Raw genomic sequence first — 23697 nt, 5'->3', positions numbered from 1 at the left:
AGAAGGCTTTTGACAAGGTCCCACACAGGAGATTAGTGTGTAAACTTAAAGCACACGGTATTGCGGGTAAGGTATTGGTGTGGGTGGAGAGTTGGTTAGCAGACAGGAAGCAAAGTGGGAATAAACGGGACCTTTTCAGAATGGCAGGCGGTGACTAGTGGGGTACCGCAAGGTTCAGTGCTGGGACCTCAGTTGTTTACAATATATATTAATGACTTGGATGAGGGAATTAAATGCAGCATCTCCAAGTTTGCGGATGACACGAAGCTGGGTGGCAGTGTTAGCTGTGAGGAGGATGCTAAGAGGATGCAGGGTGACTTGGATTGGTTGGGTGAGTGGGCAAATTCATGGCAGATGCAATTTAATGTGCATAAATGTGAAGTTATCCACTTTGGTGGCAAAAATAGGAAAACAGATTATTATCTGAATGGTGGCCGATTAGGAAAAGGGGAGGTGCAACGAGACCTGGGTGTCATTATACACCAGTCATTGAAAGTGGGCATGCAGGTACAGCAGGCGGTGAAAAAGGCGAATGGTATGCTGGCATTTATAGCGAGAGGATTCGAGTACAGGAGCAGGGAGGTACTACTGCAGTTGTACAAGGCCTTGGTGAGACCACACCTGGAGTATTGTGTGCAGTTTTGGTCCCCTAATCTGAAGAAAGACATCCTTACCATAGAGGGAGTACAAAGAGGGTTCACCAGATTGATTCCTGGAATGGCAGGACTTTCACATGAAGAAAGACTGGATGAACTGGGCTTGTACTCGTTGGAATTTAGAAGATTGAGGGGGGATCTGATTGAAACGTATAAGATCCTAAAGGGATTGGACAGGCTAGATGCAGGAAGATTGTTCCCGATGTTGGGGAAGTCCAGAACGAGGGGCCACAGTTTGAGGATAGAGGGGAAGCCTTTTAGGACCGAGATTAGGAAAAACTTCTTCACACAGAGAGTGGTGAATCTGTGGAATTCTCTGCCACAGGAAACAGTTGAGGCCAGTTCATTGGCTATATTTAAGAGGGAGTTAGATATGGCCCTTGTGGCTTACGGGGATCAGGGGGTATGGAGGGAGGGCTGGGGCAGGGTTCTGAGTTGGATGATCAGCCATGATCATAATAAATGGCGGTGCAGGCTCGAAGGGCCGAATGGCCTACTCCTGCACCTATTTTCTATGTGTGTTTCTATGTATGTCTCTCAGTGGCCGGACAAGCACAGAAAATTCACCCTCCTTCAGTTTCAGTCGCCATTGTTTGAAGTTTGAGTTTCTTCGTGTTGAGTTTCAACACAAGGAAACTCAACACAGTGGCACAGAAACCCCACCGCCAACTAGCGTTTTGGTGGCAAATTGCAGAGCGACACAGACACAAGTAAATGCTCACAATGGCGCAGTCCACTTGCGTAGGCTACGGTGTAAGCTAGTATGCACAAGTTATAAATCAGCCTTAAGGCAAAAGACAAACCCTGCTCCTCAGTGTCTAGGGAAACCCCGCAACCAGCCAACTACGTAAGCCAGTTTGTGTGGAGGCTGCATAAACGCCCCATTCACAGATCAGACAGAACACCATAAGCCGTTAAATATGTACACTTTATAAATCTTACTGCAAATATCTGTTAACAAAGAATACACTCTGAAAGAATAAAAGAAAGAAAGGCGCCAAAGATCGAATAGAGTTTTAAAAGTCAGCGCACTTAAGGTTTCATTGGAGCTCAATATCCCGCAGAACCTCAACCCTCTGTCCTTGGCCTCCGACGACCCGCACGGGACCACTCCTCGGGTGGTCGACCAGAGCACTTCCGAATGCAACCTTCCTCCGTCTTCTCCACCTGAAAAACCCGCCAAACAACATGGGCCCCAGCCATATGAGACAGAATATCACCCACATAAAGAGTAACATGGACACTCATTGGTTCGTTCTCTCCCTTATCAATAATATAACCCAAACAAGCAGGGACAGACGGAACTCCTTACATTGCAGTTATTATTACAGAAAAGCCATTTTATATAACATACAAAGAAGCCATTTTAGACACCTCAGCAGCCAGTGTAACCAAGACCCAGTTACATAGGTATGAAGGGGACGTCAGGGCTAAGATTTTCACATGGAGTGGTGGGTGCATGGAATGCACTGCCAGTGACAGTGGTGGAGGTGGAGACAATAGGGTCTTTTAAGAGACTCTTAGATGGGTACGTGGAGCTTAGAAAAATGAAGGGTTATGCAGTAGGGAAATCCTAGGCAGTTTCTAGAGTAGGCTACATGGTCGGTACAACATTGTGGGCCGAAAGGCCCGTAATGTGCTATAGATTTCTATATTCTATGTTCTATGTATGAACAACTATTAAAGAGGTTTTAGTGAATTGCTAAATGTAATGCATAAATAGTTCATACTGTAACTGCAAACAACCAAGGAGAAGATGCCAATCAGGCTGCTTTGCCTCGATATCTTCTTGGCCTGCACTCATCCAAATGAGCAATACATTCTCACTCCTGACTTGTGTCTTGTAGGAGATGGCAAAACCTCGAGATATTAGGAGGCAAGTCATTTGCCACACCTGCTCCTGTAACCATTCCATTTATGTGGCTGATAACCCCAGGATATCGACAGTGGGCACTAAGCAATGACCTACACATCAGGTGGTTAGACTCCGACTTGCCAATTATCAGTCCATATCTGAATGGCATCAAGATCTTTTATTGAATAGACTACATGATTATTTGAGTAATTGCCAGTAGATTTAAAACTATTTAAAGATTTTCACTATAGGAAAGATGAAATTGGATTGGGGATAGACTAGGAATTGAGTGTTTCTTTACAACGAGGGCTAAGTCCGTTTTCCATTGGGAAGGACCTGAAGTATATATTAAAAATAAGATAAAGCAAGGTACTTAGACCTTGGGTAAGGGGAAGAGATCTAGAAGGGAATGGCAGGTATCTGAAACACACTGCCTTGGAGAGTGGTGCAAGAGTCTAGATGAACATGCAAACTGCCTATCTGTAGAAGGCTGTTAGTCAAGTGTCGGAAGATGAGGTTAATTCAAGTGGATCACCGGTCAGCATGGCTGTGGTCGACCAAATAGCCCACTTCCATGATGTACAACTCATTCTTTCAAGGCATTCTGGCATTGTTGTGCTGGGCATGAGCGAACTGACCATCAGTGGCCTCTTTGATTCGCACAAGGCTTGGAACTGTTTCTATGGATCGGAAAAGGTGGTGTGATATGTTTACCAAAATGTGATACACGTTTCTTGTCCTAAATAATAATTCTAGAATTGACTACTAGATTCCTATCTTGTACAATAAAGCATAGCACAATTAAAAGAGCAATGAACTGAATCCATATAATTGAATCTTCTGGGTTTTATTTAGTTAAAAAAACAATTTTGAACCACAAAATATTTACAAGTGAGCTTTCAATATGGAATTTGGATAAATGCCTTGAAAATACAGATAAACATTAGTGTTTCTCTGTGATAAAATGGCACATTGCAATTACAAACTTTGGAATAATTTTTTATGTTCTAAATCTATTTGGTTTCACAGAATAGCCTAGAAATTATGCTGTGCAGTATGATTATAAATTGGGTATTCATATCATAATTTCCTACTTGCATTTAAAATATGAATCAAGAATACATTTTCAATAAAGCACTTTCATGGGTTCAGGATATCCTCAAATGTTTCACAGAAAATAAAACTCTTGGAAATAAAACCACTATTGGAACCTATAAAATGTAACATTAACTTTCACACTACAGATACCTACAAAAAACAATGGGGAGTAAGTGACCTTTCAGCAAATGATGATCTTTCCTGGGATTTTCACATCATCCTAATCCTACATCTCAACTTTAAGACGACATCTTTCACAGCTTTGATAATATGCTTAACTGCATGGTCTAGATTAGACCCTACATTAGTACCTGAAAGCCCTGGAAAAATTACCACCAAAAATCCTAACAAAGGACTTGGAAGATCAGCTGGAAGGATAGACACACTAACACCAGCGTACTGGAGGAGGTCAACACAAAGAGCATCTCCATGTCATTCGGATGTCCAACTCACATCTTCCCAATCTCCCAGTTGAAGGAAAGTCAGCAAGCCCCTGGTGAAAACAAAGGAAACAATCCAGTTCGGCATGGGCCAACAAATCCTCAAGACCTTCTACAGGAGCACCATTGAGAGCATCCTGACTGGCTGTATCACCATCCAGTCTGGGAACTGCACCAACCTCGATCGCTGGGCCCTGCATGCAGAAAGTGGTACGGACAGCCCAGCCTGCAAGATCATCAGGGACACCAGTTACCCCAACCATAAACTGCTTCAGCTGCTTCCGTCTGGCAAATACTACCACAGCATTAAATCCAGAACTAACAGGCTATGGGACAGCTTCCTTCTACAAGCCATCAGACTTTTAAATTCACTTGTCTGTACATTGCAATGGAGTCATAACGGAAAGATTTTTACTCCCTCATGTTGTGGGATGGATGTAAGATTTAAATAAATTCAATTCTATTAAAATCAGCCTGAAGAAACTGAACATTACATCTGAAAACTGGGAAAATGTTGCACTCAATAGATACACCTGGAGGAAATCTGTTTAAGAGGGAGCTGTGCTACAGAGAACGACCAATGTTGTGTCGCACAGAACAAGCAGCAGCTGTGAATGGAGAGACTGAGTAACCAAAAGACTCAACCACTAACCACAGCCACCACTTACCCTTCCTCACACTGCATCAGAATATGTGGATCCTAGACTGGCCTCTACAGCCACCTGAAGACTCAACAATAGACAGCCCCTTAGCAGAGCATCATACTTAACTTGATGGATCGCACTCCTACTAGATTAGACCCACATTATTTGACAAAAGTGCGTGATTAATCTTTGCACCACAACTGGTCACATTAATATTAAAAAAAAAATATTTTAAGCAATCATCGGGTAACATGGCATTGCGTAAGTTCGAAGTTTAGCACCACAAGACAAAATAATAAGCTTAATAAGAGAGTTCAATTTGTGCAGTAGTCAGTATGTGCTAGTTCCTAGCCATTATTCAGAGCACACGGTCTCACCTGGTGAACACGGGGAAACATTTCCTGCTGGTGCTTCATGAACCCCACCATTAGGGAAGATGCGTCTATAACTGGAACTGCTTGAGGTTTGGTTCTCATCTATGGGACGATCTCTTACCTCAGAGGGTGCTAGCTGGCCTCGCCATTCCACGGCTAAGGAATGGAGAAAGCACTGACAATCCTACATCCAGCAAAGTAATCATCGGAATAGAAACCAATTCAACCATGACAATGCCACATCAAATAGTCTGATAGTTCCCACTACTTCATTTGGCAAGAGGCAACACCATCATTCATGGAGGTGTACCCCATGAGGAATAAACATATCAAAATAGCTTATGATTTGTTTGTAGCAACAAATACTTTTCCTTCCCCAAAAAAGTGATAAGTAAAACACAGCTATCAATATGATTAATTTAACTGACTTACTCTATTTAGACAAACATTTAATTGTGATAGGATTAAAATCTACGAGCTAAACATAACCAGGTGTACCATTTTTCTAATATGTCAGGCTGACTATTTTACCATACACTACTTTCAATACTTTTTCTTTTGTCAATTAAATATCTATGAGTTCATATTTAAACAATCTGAAGTTCTATTCGACACTATTTGAAACACATTTTATAGGTAAGTTGCACTGGCATAAGATTCATTTTCTAAAAATTAAAATACAACTTGTGCTTACAACACATGAGAATATAAAATAACTACGTGATAACACTTTAGTTTCCACAAGTAACGTTGCCACATTTAAACTTAAGTCATTTTGTGCACATTTCTATCAAGTTTTTATTCGTCTTGTTTTCTCTTGGGTTTCTTAGGATTACGAGACCGGCTTTTTGCTTTGCAAAGAGGGCAGATAGGAGCATTCCGATGGATTTGCTGATGACAAGACAAGCAAGCCTAAGGATAGAAATAGAATGGTTAGTAATATCTCATAGATCAATCTAGATAGTACTATCAGAGAATCATCACTAGTACATTGCTGGGCTATTACTACGCACGTCACAAAAATGCATTGAAAAAGACATGAAATATAGGCAAAACTCTCAAATTGTCCCCACTACTCATAGCACTTCCAAGATACGCATAATTGCAATGTTTAATGTCATCAGGTCTAAATGGTCTCTTCAGACATTAACTAAGTTACCAAAAATAGAAAAACCAATAACTCTATCACTAAGTGTTTTATTGGTCAAGAACCTATTAAAGACTTTCCACACACTCATCATTCTTTTGTTCATTCTATATTCTAAGAGGAAAGATCTATGTCTTATTCTGGTGAATAACATAAAAAATGTAATGAAGCTACAATCTGGTCTTGCAAAAATCTAACCAGCAGTCCTGATAACTATTTCATTTGATCTAGCTCTGGCAGCACTTTACTACATGGCATCAACTACTCACACACTGTCTCTCACTCACCCCAGCTAAAGGTTAAACGTACATGCCAAGAAATCTATCAGAAGTCCATTCACCATAATCATTCCCACACAGAACGCTCAGCATTACAAACCAGGCCTGAATTCCTAGGCATAAGTACTCACCTTATTCTGCCTTTATAACCTAAGGATATGAGAAGAGCAGGTCACCATTCATCTCCTAATCCCAGATTCACCTTTGTTCTTTTAAGACCATAACACCATTAGACATAGGAGCAGAATTAGGCCATGTGGCCCATTGAGTCTGCTCCGCCACTCAATCAAGGCTGATCCATTTTTTTTTATCTCCTCCTCAACCCCAGTCCCCGGCCTTCTCCCCGTAACCTTTGATGCCATGTCTAATCTTGCCTTAAATACACCCAACGACCTGGTCTCCACAGCTGCATGTGGCAACAAATTCCACAAATTAACCACCCTTTGGCTAACCATGGGAAACATCCTTTTCACATCTACACTGTCTAGGCCTTTCAACATTCAAAAGGTTTCAATGAGATCCCTCCTCATCCAGAGAGTACAGACCCAGAGCCATCAAACGTTCCTCCTATGACAACCCTTTCATTCCTGCAATCATCCTTATGAACCTCCTCTGGACCCTTTACCTCAGTGCCATTTCCCTGCACTAATAGTATATCACTTGTTTCTCTTCATGGTCAAAACTGAGAAGTATCCAAACACCAGATACCATCCCAGCTGGAATTTTCAAAATAAGCAACAGGGTAAGGGGTTCTTCCAACAGGACCACAACCTTATCATTGGGTTTGGAGGCTTGCATGCCTCAACGATCCGGAGAGCTTCGTTGGCTGGTGTCAGGGATTTATGCTTTGGCACTTGGTACGTTCACCTATGCCAAACAGGTCAAAGGGTAGAGGCCAGACTAAGAGCGGTCCACCAGTCCTCCAGGTTCAGGGGTTCAGCTCAGGGCTAACAACCCTGACTAGTAAAACAAAACTGTTGCAGAAACAACAATGAAGAATCTTTCTGCATATGAGTGCGACAGTATTCCTGAGTCTCCATTCAGGACTTGCAAGACCGACAGTAGTGAAAACCGAGAGGAAGCTACTGACAGCATGAAAGAAGCCTGAACACTGCCAAAGATGGAGGACCTTCATTGCTGCCCTAAACGCCAGTGGTGTAACGAGCAATAGGATAAGGGGAAAAAGGCAATTTGTCCCTACACCTCCATGGGGCCAACACGATGCAACCTTAATCATAGCTAGCCTCCCAAGGGAGACGTAGGGAAAGAGGAAAACTAAACATATTCCAACTTATGCAGAAAATAAATACAACAACAACGTACCAAATTAGGTATTAACTTAACAAAAGGATATTCGCTAGTGAAAGCAAAAGCACCACAAAATAGGGGCTTTAATTCTGACCTACAGAATACAAAATGTACGTAAATCAAATTCTTAAAATTTCTTTTCAGTACTGATTACCTCATAATTATTGTCAATGATATGAAAATCCAAATTCAAACTCGTTCTTGAAATATATGTAATCTTCCCACTGAAAATTATGTGTGCACAATCAGAATCAGGTTAAATATCAATGGCATATGTTGTCAAATCTGTTGTTTTGTGGCAGCAGTACATTGCAGTACATAATAACTATAATTTACAATAAGGTCCATATTTACTGTATAAAATGTTTAAATTAAATAGGTAGTACAGGAAGAGAGGAAAAATACTGAGATAGTTCATGGGTTCATTGTCCATTCAGAAATCTGATAGTGGAGGGAAGAAGCTGTTCCCGAAATGCTGAGTTTGTGTCTCCAGGCTCCTGTACCTCCTCCTCAATGGTAGAAGTGAGAAGAGGGCATGTCCTCGGGGCCCTCAATGATGGATGCCGCTTTTTCGAGCCATTACCTTTTGAAGGCGTCCTCGGTGCTGGGGAGGTTGGCCGAGTTAAGTTTCTGCAGCTTTCTCCTGATCCTGAGCAGTGGCCCCTCCACACCAGACAGTGATGCAACAAGTTAGAATGCTCTCCATGGAACAGAAATTTGCGAGTGTCTCTAACATACCAATTCTCCTGATGGAATATTGTCCCTGTCATGTTCTCTTTGCAATTGTATGCTGTTGTGTGCTGGTGCAGCAGGCTGAAGGTAGCAGACACCAACAGAATCAACAAACTCATTCGTAAGGTCAGTGATGTTGTGGGGATGGAACTGGACTCTCTGACGGTGGTGTCTGAAAAGAGGATGCTGTCTAAGTTGCATGCTATCTTGGTCAATGTCTCCCATTCACTACATAATGTACTGGGTGGGCACAGGAGTACATTCAGCCAGAGACTCATTCCACCGAGATGCAGCACAGAGCGTCATAGGAAGTCATTCCTGCCTATGGCCATCAAACTTTACAACTCCTCCCTTGGAGGGTCAGACACCCTAAGCCAATAGGCTGGTCCTGGACTTATTTCATAATTTACTGGCATAATTTACATATTACTATTTATGGTTCCATTACTATTTATTATTTATGGTGCAACTGTAACGAAAACCAATTTCCCCCGGGATCAATAAAGTATAACTATGACTATGACTATGAACATGTTGAGCCCAGGGTACATTTTCAGAGATGCTGACACCCAGGAACTTGAAACTGCTCATCCATTCCACTTCTGATCCTTCGACGAGGAACTGGCTTACCTTTGACTTACCTTTCCCGAAGTCCACAATCGCTCCCTTGGTATTACTGACGTTGAGTGCAAGGCTGTTGCTGTCAACACCACTCAACCAGCTGGTCTATTCCACTTCTGTTAGCCTTCTTGTCACCTTCTGAAGCTCCCTGCCAACAATACTTGTGGCATCGGCAAATTCATACATGGTGCTTGAGCTGTGCCTAGCCACACGGTTGTGGGTATACAGACGAGTAGAGCAGTGGGCAAAGCACACATGCTTGGGGTGCGCCACTGTTGATGATCATCATTGATTTTGATGTGATCATAGTTGAATTTAAGATATTGTCTTTTCATCTGGCATCCAATATTCATGAGATTTCTCTTCATCTGCCTCCTCACACTCAATTCCTGACCACCTCGATCTCTGCGAGCCTCCACGTTGCTCATTTGGCTAATTAAGTTTGTTCCCATTCTCTCATCTCTCATGGAGCCACGAGAGATTGCACAGGCTGGAACCTGGAGCAACAAACAATCTGCTGAAGCAACTCAGCGAGTCAAGCTGCATCAAGCTGTTAACAGTCGGGCTAAAATCCTGCATTGGGACTGAGAGTGCAGAGGAAAGACAGCCACTATAAAAAGGAGAGAGGGAGGAAGCAAAAGGCAGATTATGCTGGTTGGCAGAGCAAAGGAGAGGTGCTGGAGTGGGACAACAGAGCCAGGTATGATAGGTGGAGGCAGGCAAAATAAAAGGCAGGTAGAGCTACTGTAAGTGGGGCTAGTAAGGGTGAAGGCAGAGACGGCTGCTGGAGGGTGGTAAGTGGGAACACAATGCCATCAGTGTTGGAATCTGATCATGGGAGCCATTAGGGAAGAGGCTGATAGATAGAACCAGATGGGACGCAGGGGCATCCAATGGGTAAAATGTGTGGGTAATGGCTGGGGGGAACCAACAGGCAAGGGAAAGCAGATAAAAATGGAAGGACCAGAAGTGGATCAGGAGGAATGAGGGATTGGGATGGGGTGGAGCAGAGAAAAACAGGAGATAAGTGTTACCGGAAACTGGAACTATGATGCTCAATACCATGCAGTTGTAGATTACTCAGTTGGAATACAAGGTGTTTTTACTCTAGTTTGCATTCACACTTGCTCTGGCAGTGGAGAAGGCCAAGGACTGACAGGTTGTTGTGTGAATGGGAAGTGGAAACCGTGCAACCAGGAGCTCAAGATGGCCACTGGTGCCCTGCAATGACTGCTTAGTCTCTCCATTGTACAGGAGGCCACATCAGGAACAGCAAATGCAGTAGCCACACCCGATTCCCTTTCCTCTTCAAAACACCCAAATCTGTTATTCACCTCATATACATGGTCATTTCTGTTATATAATTTATTTGAGTTCTTCCAGTCAGATAATCTTTTCTCTTTCCCCATCAATAGCAGGGAGTTAACCCTAATCAAAATTACAAATATTACCTTGTGACTAATGGCTTTATTCTCCTTATACTGTACCACTTGACAGCATTCCGCACAGTTAACTCAAAGCTGATCTTCCCTTCTATTGTTTCGCTGTTGAGTCTGGCCTCATGCTGTTCTGTTCTTTTCTGTCCCCCGTACAGAGGTCATCTCTGGAAATATCTTCTTCAATGTACACCACTTTGAGACAGGATTTTTTTTTTTTTCTTTTCCTCACTTATATTCTCTTCAATTTTCTTTTAATGTATGTTAACACTTGACTCTAGAATGCACAAAGCACTTTAACCTCTGCAGTGCATCAGCTATTTGGAATGCTGACAATAACCTTATGCCTTCCTTAACCCCTGCCAAGGAGTCATTAATAACAGTTTAGAGACCTCCATATAAGAGTACACCCAATTTAATCATTTCCTATTCAAGCTTATTTAGAACACTGCCAATCATATTCTCGACTACTGGACTTTTTAATGGGAATACTCAAAGCTACCAGGGTTCAACAGTCCTGCATGAGCTTGTTGGATTGGTCTGTATCATTTTTATTTTCCTGTAGTTTAACTTTCTTATGCCTGTTTGTATTTTTATATAATTAGCTATGTACATGTAATTGTTCAGTGAGCTTTCTATGGTTTCAGTTGCCTCTGTAATTTGTCTGGAAACATCTTAGTTTCAGTGGTGGGTATCACATCACTTGAACAGGTGTTATCTTATTAGTTAATTTAAGCATTGGAATTTCCAATGGAATGTGAACTATCAGTAGTTAGGTAGAAGATCAGACTAAGTTTTTTGGTCTCTTTTCTCTTCCCCTGCCACTAAGCTCTTTGCTTTCTTTCCTTTTCCCTCATTTCCTTTGATCTTGTAACACTAAATGAAATGATTGTAAGCAACAAATTTTACACCTCGTTCTTGACTTCTGAAGAACTTCTGACTTCACCAAAACATCAGGATCCAAGAAGCTTCATGGGGGCAAGTTAAAAGATGCCATCTTGAGCAGGACCAAGCCCAATATTGGGAACACAGTTGAAAAGAGAGTATATTCTGTTTTATTTCTTTGCCTGCTCTTAGAGTTAACCACGTAAGCATCATACTGTATGGCCCACAAACCCATATCACAACCGTTGGACTACTAGCTCTCAGACCACAACTCAATACATACACGCACGTGCTTTCCAGGTTCTGATCATTCACTGTCCCTCGCAGATCTCTGTCAGGACCTCAAGCTGAATGTGTGCCACTGAATGTGCTTGTTAATTTCCTTTGACTACGAAGGGAAGATCAGACCATTGTGTAAGGTCGTTCAGTGTACTCAGTACTGCTGAAATTTCCAGTGGTATGTCACAATAAAAAGGTCTTCAGCCCATCACACTGTGACCACTTGACTGGGCTGCTGCAGATGCCAGTGAATTTCTAGGCTACCCTCTCTATCTAGAGAGAGAATGTCACAAAGACAAGGCAGATTTTGCTTGTTGTCCCATTTCCTCATGGAGATTCAACGTGCCTTACTGCTAGCAGCAAATTAATATTCTTATAGGAGAGAGAGGTGTTGCATTTACTCTGTCCTAAAAAATAACATATCCAGAACTTATAACTGCCAGGAAAATATGGCTTTAATTAGGCTGATGTTTTCTTTTAGTGAGCACAAGCTCAGAAGGGTGCAAGATGGATTCTGTGACCAGCAGATACTTAGTTTCCTATAGTGTTCACTGCACACCCAAGCCCAGTGGTACAGCCTGTTTTTCCCAATACTAAAAGCTGATAGAATAGCTACTGTGTGCAGCCATGTTTGAACGTTGGTCTAGGCTCATCTATTAAAATGTCAAGAGAAGCTTTCACTGACGTTACCTTCATGGGAGGGGGTTGCTGCCGGAATGTGGCTGTTTGCCGTGCGTCCTGTTTCCTGGCCACCTGTAGCTGCTGGGCAGCGGCAGCAGCTGCTGCGAGTGACTCTGGTATCGGTGGCTCCTGAGGCTCTGTCTGCCATTCTGCCTTCTGCTTCTCAAAGTAACTAAACAGCAAAAACATAGAAATTCTCATTGACAAGCATTGCCAAATATACAGCTTTCGGGTAATATCAGATATGTGCAAAAACTATTGATCACCTAAGTAATAGGTATTTCTGAACAGTCTCAACACAATGTTATTCTTTTTATACTACTTATTTTGTAATTTATAGATATGTACCATATAACTATATAACAAATACAGCACCGAAACAGGCCATCTCGGCCCTTCTAGTGTGTGCCAAACTCTTACCCTATCCTAGTCCCACTGACCTGCACTCAGCCCATAACCCTCCATTCCTTTCCTGTCCATATATCTATCCCAATTTAACTTTAAACGACAACATAGAACCTGCCTCAACCACTTCTGCTGGAAGCTCATTCCACACAGCTACCACCCTCTGAATGAAGAAGTTCCCCCTCATGTTACCCCGAAACTTTTGTCCTCTAACTCTCAACCCATGTCCTCTTCTTTGAATCTTCCCCACTCTCAATGGAAAAAGTCTAACCACGTCAACTCTATCAATCCCCCTCATAATTTTAAACACCTCTATCAAGTCTCCCCTCAACCTTCTACGCTCCAAAGAATAAAGACCTAACTTGTTCAACCTTTCTCTGTAACTTGGGAGATGAAACCCAGGCAACATTTTAGTAAACCTCCTCTATACTCTCTCAGTTTTATTGACATCTTTCCTATAATTCGGTGACCAGAACTGTACACGATACTCCAGATTTGGCCTTACCAATGCCTTATACAAATTCAACATTACATCCCAACTCCTATACTCAATGCTCTGATTAATAAAGGCCAGCAAACCGAAAGCTTTCTTCACCACCCTATCCACATGAGATTCCATCTTCAGGGAACTATGCACCATTATTCCTAGATCCCTCTGCTCTAAAGCATTCTTTAATGCCCTACCATTTACTGTGTCCTATTTTGATTAGTTCTACCAAAATGTAGCACCTCACATTTTTCAGCATTAAACTCCATCTGCCATCTTTCAGCCCACTTTTCTAACTGTCCTATATCTCTCTGCAAGTTTTGAAAACCTACCTCATCATCCACAACGCCACCTATCTTAGTATCATCTGCATACTTACTAATCCAATTCACCACCCCATCATCTAGATCATTAATATATATTACAACCAACACTGGACCCAGTACAGATCCCTGAGGCACACAGCTACACACCGTCCTCCAATCTGTGACACAGTTATCCACCACTACTCTCTGGCATCTCCCATCTAGCCAATCCATGCTCTAAGCTCATCCACCTTTCTTACAATGCTCCTAGCATTATAATAGATGCATTTAAGAAACTCTCCACCTCCCACTCTCTGTTTATCCTTAATTGAGCAAACAACTTTGTTATCTTCTTCTTCTTGTTCCCCTATATCAACCTCCCCTCTCCTAGTCTCCTTAATTTGATTCCCTCCCCCCAACTATCCTAGTTTAAAGTCACTTTAGTAGCCCTTGCAAATCTCCCCGCCAGGATATTGGTCCCCCTATGATTCAAGTGCAACCCGTCCCCTTTGTACAGGTCATGCCTCCGCCAATAGTGGTCCCAATGATCCAAAAACCCGAATCCCTGCCCCTTGCTCCAATCTCTCAGCCATACATTTATCCTACATCTCATTGCATTCCTACTCTCACGGTCGCGTAGCACAGGCAGTAATCCCAAGATTACTACCTTTGTCGTCCTTTTTCTCAACTCCCTTCCTAACTCCCTATATTCTTCTTTCAGGACCTCTCCCCTTTTCCAACCTATGTCATTGGTACCTATATGTACCATGACCTCTGGCTCCTCTCCCTCCCATTTCAAGATCTCTTGGACGCGATCAGAAACATCACGGACCCTTGCACCAGGGAGGCAAACTACCATCCGGGTCTCCTGACTTCATACACAGAATCATCTATCTGACCCCCTAACTATTGAGTCCCCTATTACTATTGCCCTCCTCTTCCGTTCCCTATCCTTCTTACCTACAGGGCTGGACTCTGTGCCGGAGGAACGGCCAGTGTTGCTTCCCCCAGGTATGCTGTCCCCCCCAACAGTACTCAAACAGGAGTACTTATTGTCAAGTACTCACAGGCCGATAATTGCCAGGTTTACTCCTAGAACCCTTTTTAAACAATGGAACCACATAAGCAATATGCCAATCCTCCGGCACCATCCCCGTTTCTAATGACATCTGAAATATTTCTGTCAGAGTCCCTGCTATTTCTACACTAACTTCCCTCAAAGTCCTAGGGAATATCTTGTCCGGACCCGGAGACTTATCCACTTCTATATTCCTTAAAAGTGCCAGTACTTCCTCTTCTTTAATTGTCATACTTTCCATAACTACCCTACTTATTTCCTTTACCTTACACAATTCAATATCCTTCTCATTAGTGAATACCGAAGAAAAGAAATTGTTCAAGATCTCCCCCATCTCTTTTTGCTCCACACATAGCCATCCATTCTTATTCTCCAAGGGACCAATTTTATCCCTCACCATCCTTTTGCTACCAACATAACTGTAGAAACCCTTTGGATTTATTTTCACCTTACTTGCCAAAGCAGCCTCGTATCTTCTTTTGGCTTTTCTTAAGACTTTCTTTCTTAAGACTCTTTTCACATTCTTTATATTCCTCGAGTATCTCATTAACTCCAAGCTGCTTATATTTATTGACGATCCCTCTCTTTTTCTGAGCCAAGTTTCTAATATTTCTTGAAAACCATGGCTCTCTCAAACTTTTAACTTTTCCTTTCAACCTAACAGGAACATAAAGATTCTGAACCCTCAAAATTTCACCTGTAAATGACCTCCATTTCTCTGTTACATCCTTCCCATAAAACAAATCGTCCCAATCCACTCCTTCTAAATTCTTTTGCATCTCCTCAAAGTTAGCCTTTCTCCAATCAAAAATCTCAATCCTAGGTCCAGTCCTACCCTTCTCCATAATTACATTGAAACTAATTGTATTGTGATCACTGGACCCAAAGTGCTCCCTAACAAATAGCTCCGTCAAGTACTTATTTATGTCTTTGCACTGTTTCATCCCACGTCAGTGATAGTCTGATTTTGATTATTACAAATAACAATTTAAGTACTTTTTGCCCATTTTTATTGCAGTGCAACCTCAATATGACATGCCTCAGCTTTAGTTGCACTGTATGTGTTAACTTTATTCCCCAAGAAGGCAATTACCTTTAAAGTTCAAAAGTTGAAAGTAAAGTATTTCACCAATACTGCCTTGAGATTCATTTTCTTGCAGGCATTCACAGTAGAACAAATAAATACAATAGAATCAATGAAAAAACTACACAGCAACAAACAAAGAATGCAACTCCAAGATGCATATCCCTTATCTGAAATGCTTGGGGCCGAAAGTATTTTGGAATATATAATGAGATGGTTTGGGATCGCCATCATTTTCAATTCTGAATTTTACATGCTACCAGTAAGCAATCTTTGTCTTACGCTTGTTTATCAAACATACCATTAATATAATGAAAATATAGTGTGTCCAGGGTAACAAAAGCCACATAGCGGCATCAAGAGAGAATACCGGAATCAGCAGTTGAACGGCAGGCTTTCAGTCTCCACTTACGATGCCATGTTTTGATTAACAGGTTGCAGTACACTATATTTGTATTTCACTGTTTTTTAGGTTTTATGTAAGATATAAAAATAATCAGCATCGTAGACTTGTTCTGAAGTTAGATTTTCATCAGCGATGCTTTAAAAATTTAATGCTGTTATGTAAGGTATGAGAACATTCAGTATCGTAGACTTGCTCTGCTGTTAGATTTGTGATCAGCAGATGCGTTAAAAATTTAATGTCATGCCTGTTCTTACATTTCTTCAACCAGTCTGCCGAATATTCACAATCACCTTCAATTTTCAGTTTGTCGTGAAAGATTTTTGCTTGTTTCATGATCAGCATACCGTTAAGCAGCATATGTTCACTCTGACACTGGCGACACACAAATGAGGAGTTCGCTTTTTGCTTTATGCAGTTTTTCTATTTTTTATTGTCTTCTGTTTACTATCCGAGGACACTTCTCAGAACTGTCTGTGGCGCACAGAGACCTGCACATTGCCTGGAACCTTCCCAGCGTCTCGTGGAATTTTCCATTTGTGGCGTCATGTCCATGCTCAAAAATCAATCTGAATTTCAGAGGTTTTCAGATTTTGAAATTTCAGATAAGGGGGTACTAAACCTGCATTACCATTACTTATAATAGCTTCTGAATTGTTTCTCAGTAGCTGTATGAAATTTCTGCACTTCACCTTGAATAAATATAATTCTGAAAGCATCAAGCAATTCATTTTCTAAAGCCAAATTTACATGCTTTCTCCTGAAGACATTAATTCTTGCTACGACATATTTCTATAGTTTCCAGCAATTCTCCAGCACCTCACACAACTCTATGGAGAACCTATACAGACATCCTTTTCTCATATCCATCAACAACATTCATAGACTTTGCATTCACAAGTACTATGCAAAGCTTGCAAATTAGTCTCAGGAAAATACCAAGCGTTGTATGGCGTATTTTCAAGCACAGGACAAACCAAATTCTGTTGCACCTTCTGCCCCTTGCTGGAAGAACAAGTCTCGGGTATCATTTCATCATTTAGCTCAAGACTAGCCATCTTGAGTATGGATCACAAACAAGAGAAAATCTGCAGATGCTGGAAGTCCAAGCAAACACACATCTCAGGATGAGGCTTTTCATTCTACATCTCAGGATGAGGCTCTTCATTCCAAAAATGCCAGCCCCTTCTCTCATTTCCTCTGTTTCTGCCACATCTGCTCTCAGGATGAGGCTTTTCATTCCAGAACTAAGGAGATATCCTCCTTCTTCAAAAAAAGGGGCTTCCCTTCCTCTATCATCAATGCTGCCCTCACCTGCATCTCTACCACTTCATGCACGTCTGCCCTCACACCATCCTCCCACTACCCCACCAGGGATTGGCTTCCTCTTGTCCTCACCTACCACCCCACCAACCTCCGCATTCAGCACATAACTTGCTATAATTTCCGCCATCTCCGAAAGGATCGCACCACCAAGTACATCTTTCCCTCCCCCCTCCCCCCACTTTCTGCAGGGATTGCTCCCTGTGTGACTCGCTTGTAGAATGTCTACGAGATGGCTTTTTAGAACAGCTTGTTCTTGAGCCCACTAGGGAATCGGCTGTACTGGATTGGGTATTGTGTAATGAACCAGAGATGATTAGAGAGATTGAGGTGAAGGAACCCTTAGGAGACAGTAATCATAACATGATTGAGTTCACTGTGAAATTTGAGAATGAGAAGCCGAAATCCGATGTGATGGTATTTCAGTGGAGTAAAGGAAATTACAGTGACGTGAGAGAGGAACTGGCCAAAGTTGACTGGAAAGAGACACTAGCGGGAAGGATGGCAGAGCAGCAGCGGCCGGAGTTTATGCAAGAAGTGAGGAAGGTGCAAGACAGATATATTCCAAAAAAGAAGAAATTTTCCAATGGAAAAAGGATGCAACCGTGGCTGGCAATATAAGTCAAAGCCAAAGTTAAAGCAAAGGAGAGGGCATACAAGGAAGCAAAAATTAGTGGGAAGTTTTTAAAAGCTTGTAAAAGGAAACTAAGAAGGTCATTAGAAGCTAGCAAATAATAGCAAAGAGAATACTAAAAGCCTTTTCAAGTATATAAAGAGTAAAGGACAGGTGATAGTAGATATAGGACCGATAGAAAATGATGCTGGAGAAATTGTAATGGGAGATAAGGAGATGGCAGAGGAACTGAATGAGTATTTTGCATCAGTCTTCACCAAGGAAGACATCAGCAGTATACCGGACACTCAAGGGTGTCAGGGCAGAGAAGTGTGCGCAGTCACAATTACGACAGAGAAAGTACTCAGGAAGCTGAATAGTCTAAGGGTAGATAAATCTCCCGGACCAGATGGAATGCACCCTCGTGTTCTGAAGGAAGTAGCTGTGGAGATTGTGGAGACATTAGCAATGATCTTTCAGAAGTCAATAGATTCTGCCATGGTTCCGAAGGACTGGAAGATTGCAGTCTTAGACTCCGCTATTTAAGAAGGGGGCAAGGAAGCAAAAAGAAAATTATAGACCTGTTAGCTTGACATCGGTGGTTGGGAAGTTGTTGGAGTCGATTGTCAAGGATGAGATTACGGAGTACCTGGAGGCATATGACAGGATAGGCAGAACTCAGCATGGTTTCCTTAAAGGAAAATCCTGCCTGACAAACCTATTACAATTTTTTGAGGAAATTACAAGTAGACTAGACAAGGGAGATGCAGTGGATGTTGTGTATTTAGATTTTCAGAAGGCCTTTGACATGGTGCCACACATGAGCCTACTTAACAAGAGCCCATGGAATTACGGGAAAGTTACATACATGGATGGAGCGTTGGCTGATTGGCAGGAAACAGAGTGGGAATAAAGGGATCCCATTTTGGTTGGCTGCCGGTTACCAATGGTGTTCCACAGGGGTCCATGTTGGGACCGCTTCTTTTTACATTGTACATCAACGATTTGGATTATGAAATAGATGGCTTTGTGGCTAAGTTTGCTGACGATATGAAGATAGGTGGAGGGGCCGGTAGTGCTGAGGAAACAGAGGGTCTGCAGAGAATCTTGAATAGATTGGGAGAATGGGCAAAGAAGTGGCAAATGAAATACAATGTTGGAAAGTGTATGGTTATGCACTTTGGTAGAAGAAATAAATGAGCAGACTATTATTTAAATGGGGAGAGAATTCAAAGTTCTGAGATGCAACGAGACTTGGGAGTCCTCGTGCAGGATACCCTTAAGGTTAACCTCCAGGTTGAGTCGGTGATGAAGAAGGTGAATGCAATGTTGGCATTCATTTCCAAAGGAATAGAGAGTATAGGAGCAGGGATGTGATGTTGAGGCTCTATAAGACACTGGTAAGACCTCACTCAGAGTACTGTGCGCAGCTTTGGGCTCCTTATTTAAGAAAGGATGTGCTGACATTGGAGAGGGTACAGAGAAGATTCACTAGAATGATTCCGGGATTTCAATCCTGAGAAGAAGGTGACGGTCAGGATTGAAATGTCTAATACCAGAGGACATGCATTTAAGGTGAGTGGGCGAAAGTTCAAAGGAGTTGTGCAGGGCAAGGTTTTTTTTGCACAGAGAGTGGTGACACTGGAATGCGCTACTGGGGTAGTGGTGGTGGCAAATACAATAGGAGTGTTCAAGAGGCTCTTAGATAGGCATACGCATGTGCAGGAAATGAATGGATATGAACATCGTGGGGATGGAAAGGATTAGTTTAGTTGGGCGTTTGATTACTGCTTTAATGAGTTTGGTACAGACTGTGGCCTTGTTCCAGTTCTGTTCTGTTCTAAGTTCTACTTAATAAAGATGTTGAAGGCAGTAATAATGATTTCAATGGCAGGTGGGCTGAAATAAGGAGAGAATAAGTGATATTTTGGTGGTGAAAATAGACTGCTTCGGCAATGAATTCTAAATGCACAGATGGGTTGAAGGTTGCAATCTGTAACAGCAAACACCTCTAGGCCATTCTATTGGCTAAGGTGTTTGACAACACAAAGGCAGCAGGGGGATCCAGATAACATTCAGAAAAGCTATATTTGGGAACTAAAAGTCTTTTTTTTTGTCACTTTTGCTAAATGGGTGATACTTTGTACTGCACATACTTCTTTCACTTCACTGACAAACGAGTAACAAATAACGGGCTGGCACAGTAGCATAGTGGCTAGCGTAACACTGTCACAGTGCCAGCAACCTGGGTTCAAATCTGCTATTCTCCGTAGGGAGTTCGTACATTATCCCCATGACTGTGTGGGTTTCCTTCCAGGTGTTTCAGTTTCCAAAGACGTACAGGTTAAAAGCTTGATTGGTCAATTGACCACATGGGAATATCTGGGCACCGCAAGCTCATTGAGCCGAAAGGGCCTGTTACCATTCTGTACCTCTAAGTCAGTCAATACCTAAAAGTTATAGTCCATCAAATCAAAGATGCTTACTCAAGAGAAAGCTTTTCTTCTTCTTCACACAAGTCTGGTAATCGCTGCAGACCTAGAGTCATTCTCAAGGCATCCACGTGTTCTTTAAGGGGCTTGTATTCCTCATGCAGACGCCGTGTAGATTCAAGAAGTTTGTTCAAGTCATTTTCAGATTGTTTTATTGTATTTTCCATCTACAAAATGAAGAAGAAAATTCTTAGTGGAAGTGAATGATACTACAGCGGATTCTGGTTATTCCGCTATTGGTTAATCGCGGCACCTGATAATGGAGACAATGTTTAAAAAAAAAACAAAAACTAATCAAGAAAATTGTTGGGATTCCCTTCATTTATTTGGTATGCTATGCTCTTTAATTGGGGCAGGACATTGTAGCTGAACAGGTTCCAACTAGCGTCAGTCACGCACACTTATGTGGCTATTAGACACCACACATGCTTTGAGTGAACAGTTTTTAAATGGTATCAGTTGTGTGTGTTTGTGTTCAAACACAGTGTTGTGGCGCTGATAGTTGGTGGGAAGTAAGCAGTAAAACGTTCAGGCTTGGAGATGCCAGAAATGGCCAGGTGCAAAAGTGAAACCCTTTCACCATTTCAACAAGTTAAGAACTATGAAGAATTCGAAGGCATCAACAAGCATCTTGAATTTTACATTAAAAGTGAAGATTTAGAGGATGCAATCGTCAATAGCATTGTAGGAAGGCAGTCCATTATCTGCTCCAGGTGTCTGTGCTGATTCGGTTCATTGTGAACACTGGATGAATTTCTCTGTCGATAACTATTAGGAACTAATGCACAGTTTTACAGTGCTGTAGTACAATGGTAGTTTCTAATTTGTTCTGTATTTCATCTAAATACATAATTTGTTACTCAGTTTGTCTTTTTTATACCTTTTTAACTATTTCCATGAGATTTCGGCTAACTAGGACATCAGTTTAATTGAGCAAAAATGTATTGGTCCCAATGTATCTCAGTTAACCAGAATTCACTGTGTTAACAAGTATCTTTTCCCCTGTGCCATTTTTCTTGTGGAGTCGCCTATTAGTGAGTGGGTAATGGTATATAATACCAAAAGCCTTGGAAGCAATTACAAAAAAATGCGTGGAACTGAAAACTCCTTCTGTGCACAAGGTGAGACTGATCTCTACCATCCAAGATGCAAGTTAGGTTAATTTTCCCATTCCTAATGCTTTAGACAGACTCACTGCTTTGAACAAATTTAGTGGAGAAATTGGCAAGAAGCATATTTTCAGTTGATAAGAAGTCAATATTAGTTCTCTATTTCTCACCACAAAGAATAGAGCTTGTTTGCTGAATTTTTTGTTTAAATAGCATTTGCTGTTTTAGAGCTGCAGTAATTTATTTTTGGAACAAATTAATTGACTGCTAAATTTAAAAATAAACTATCAAATAGAAATTAAACTATTTAGTTTAAATGCTGCCTTGAGCACCTGGCTAGAATCCATTGTTGCAAATGGATGGAAAATAAACTGAGACAGATTTAATTTGTTTTTTTACTTATTTCGCTTGATATACACAGACTTCAATAATATATCGCCTCAATGCCCAGTTTTGTTATGGTCCTATTTTTACAACTAATGCTCTACAATTAATGCTCAAACGGTTGCAATTTTCACCAAATAAAACTCAACCCAATGTTAACATGCCTCCAACCTACCACGTTGATATCTGCATGGATCAGTCGGAGTTCCTCGACATGAGCCATCTTCTCCTGCAGCAAGAGATCCATTTCATGCTTATAGTCCTTCAAGTGCCTTTCTTCAGACTCCAGTGCGTCAAACTCAGCTTTCAACCGAGCTTTAATTTTTTCCATTTGCACTGTCTTAGCCCTGCAATTTCACATGAACATTTAAGGCTTCAGAAATCTAGCAATATTGATAATTTTGTTTCACAGCTCTCTGAACAACTTCTCATAGCATACTAAAGCTTTTGTAAAATAAATCAGCTTTTGTCCACCTACAGTAGAAGAAAACTATTTTATTGAAGCTAATGTGTTTGAGCTCATCTCATGGCCTAGTGCAGTCCACACGGCTTTCCTCATCTGATACCACATTTGCCGAGTTCGGGAAGGACAGATGATCCTACTGGGCAGATCCTATTTACATATATTAATATGAATCACCAGGGTTAACTATGATACCCAGGCCATTAAATATCACAAAAGAGGTAATATTAGTGCTATTAATGAAAAGATTACAAGATAAGTAATATTTAAGTTTGCTGACGGCACCACAAACATTGGCCGAATCAGAGTTGGTGATGAATCAGCATATTGGAGGGAGATTGAAAATCTGGCTTAGTGTTGCCACAACAACAACTTCTCACACAACGTCAGCAAGACCAACGAGCTGATAGGAGGAGGAAACCAGAACTTTAAATTCCTCGGTGTTATCATTTCAGAAGATCTGTCCTGGGTCCCGCATGCAAGTGCCATTACAAAGGAAGCACGGCAGCGTCTTTACTTCCTTACAAGTATGTGAAGATTAAGTGGGTCATCTAAAACTTTGAAGAACTTCTATAGGTCTGCAGTGAACAGTATAACCAACTGGATGCACTACAACCTAGTATGGAAACACCATTGCCCCTGAACAGAAAAGCCTAAATAAAATAATGGATACGGCCCAGTCCATCACGGGTAAAGCCCTCCCCACCATTCAGCACATCTACATGGAGCACTTTCACAAGCAAGTAGCATCCATTACCAAGGACCCCCACCATCAAGGCTGTGCTCTCTCCTCACTGCTGCCATTAAAGAGGTGGTACAGGAGCCACAAGACCCACACACCGATTTCAGGAACAGTTATTACCTCTCAAACATCAGGCTCTTGAACCAAAGGGGATAACTTCACTCAGCTTTACTCACCCCATCACTTGAGCTGTTCCCACAATCTATAGACTCACTTTCAAGGACTTTTCATCTCATGATCTTGATGTTTATTGCCTGTTCCCCCCCACCCCCCTTTTTTCCTCAAATTCTCAGTTTTATTGTCTTTTGCACAATGGTGTTTGTCTTACTAGTTGGGTGCAGTCTTCCACTGATTCTGTTGGTTTTCTTTGTACTT

General features: G+C 41.7%; 1 protein-coding gene across 1 annotated transcript in view; it reads right to left on the bottom strand.

Moving 5' to 3' along the window:
* Positions 1-3342: 3342 nt before the first annotated feature.
* Positions 3343-23697, bottom strand: part of zc4h2 (zinc finger, C4H2 domain containing) — a 35141-nt gene continuing 14786 nt past the window's right edge. The window contains exons 2-5 of the mRNA XM_072270817.1: positions 22293-22464; positions 20619-20791; positions 12444-12606; positions 3343-5979 (exon numbers count right to left, since the gene is read on the bottom strand). Of these exons, the coding sequence (XP_072126918.1) occupies positions 5866-5979; positions 12444-12606; positions 20619-20791; positions 22293-22464 (622 nt within the window). The 3' untranslated portion in view covers positions 3343-5865. The remainder of the gene's footprint in view (positions 5980-12443; positions 12607-20618; positions 20792-22292; positions 22465-23697) is intronic.

The sequence above is a fragment of the Mobula birostris genome, chromosome 10 (assembly GCF_030028105.1).
Source record: "Mobula birostris isolate sMobBir1 chromosome 10, sMobBir1.hap1, whole genome shotgun sequence".
Taxonomy (NCBI): domain Eukaryota; kingdom Metazoa; phylum Chordata; class Chondrichthyes; order Myliobatiformes; family Myliobatidae; genus Mobula; species Mobula birostris.
The sequence above is the reverse complement of the archived record's forward strand: the minus strand, read 5'-3'. Positions and strand labels throughout refer to the sequence as shown.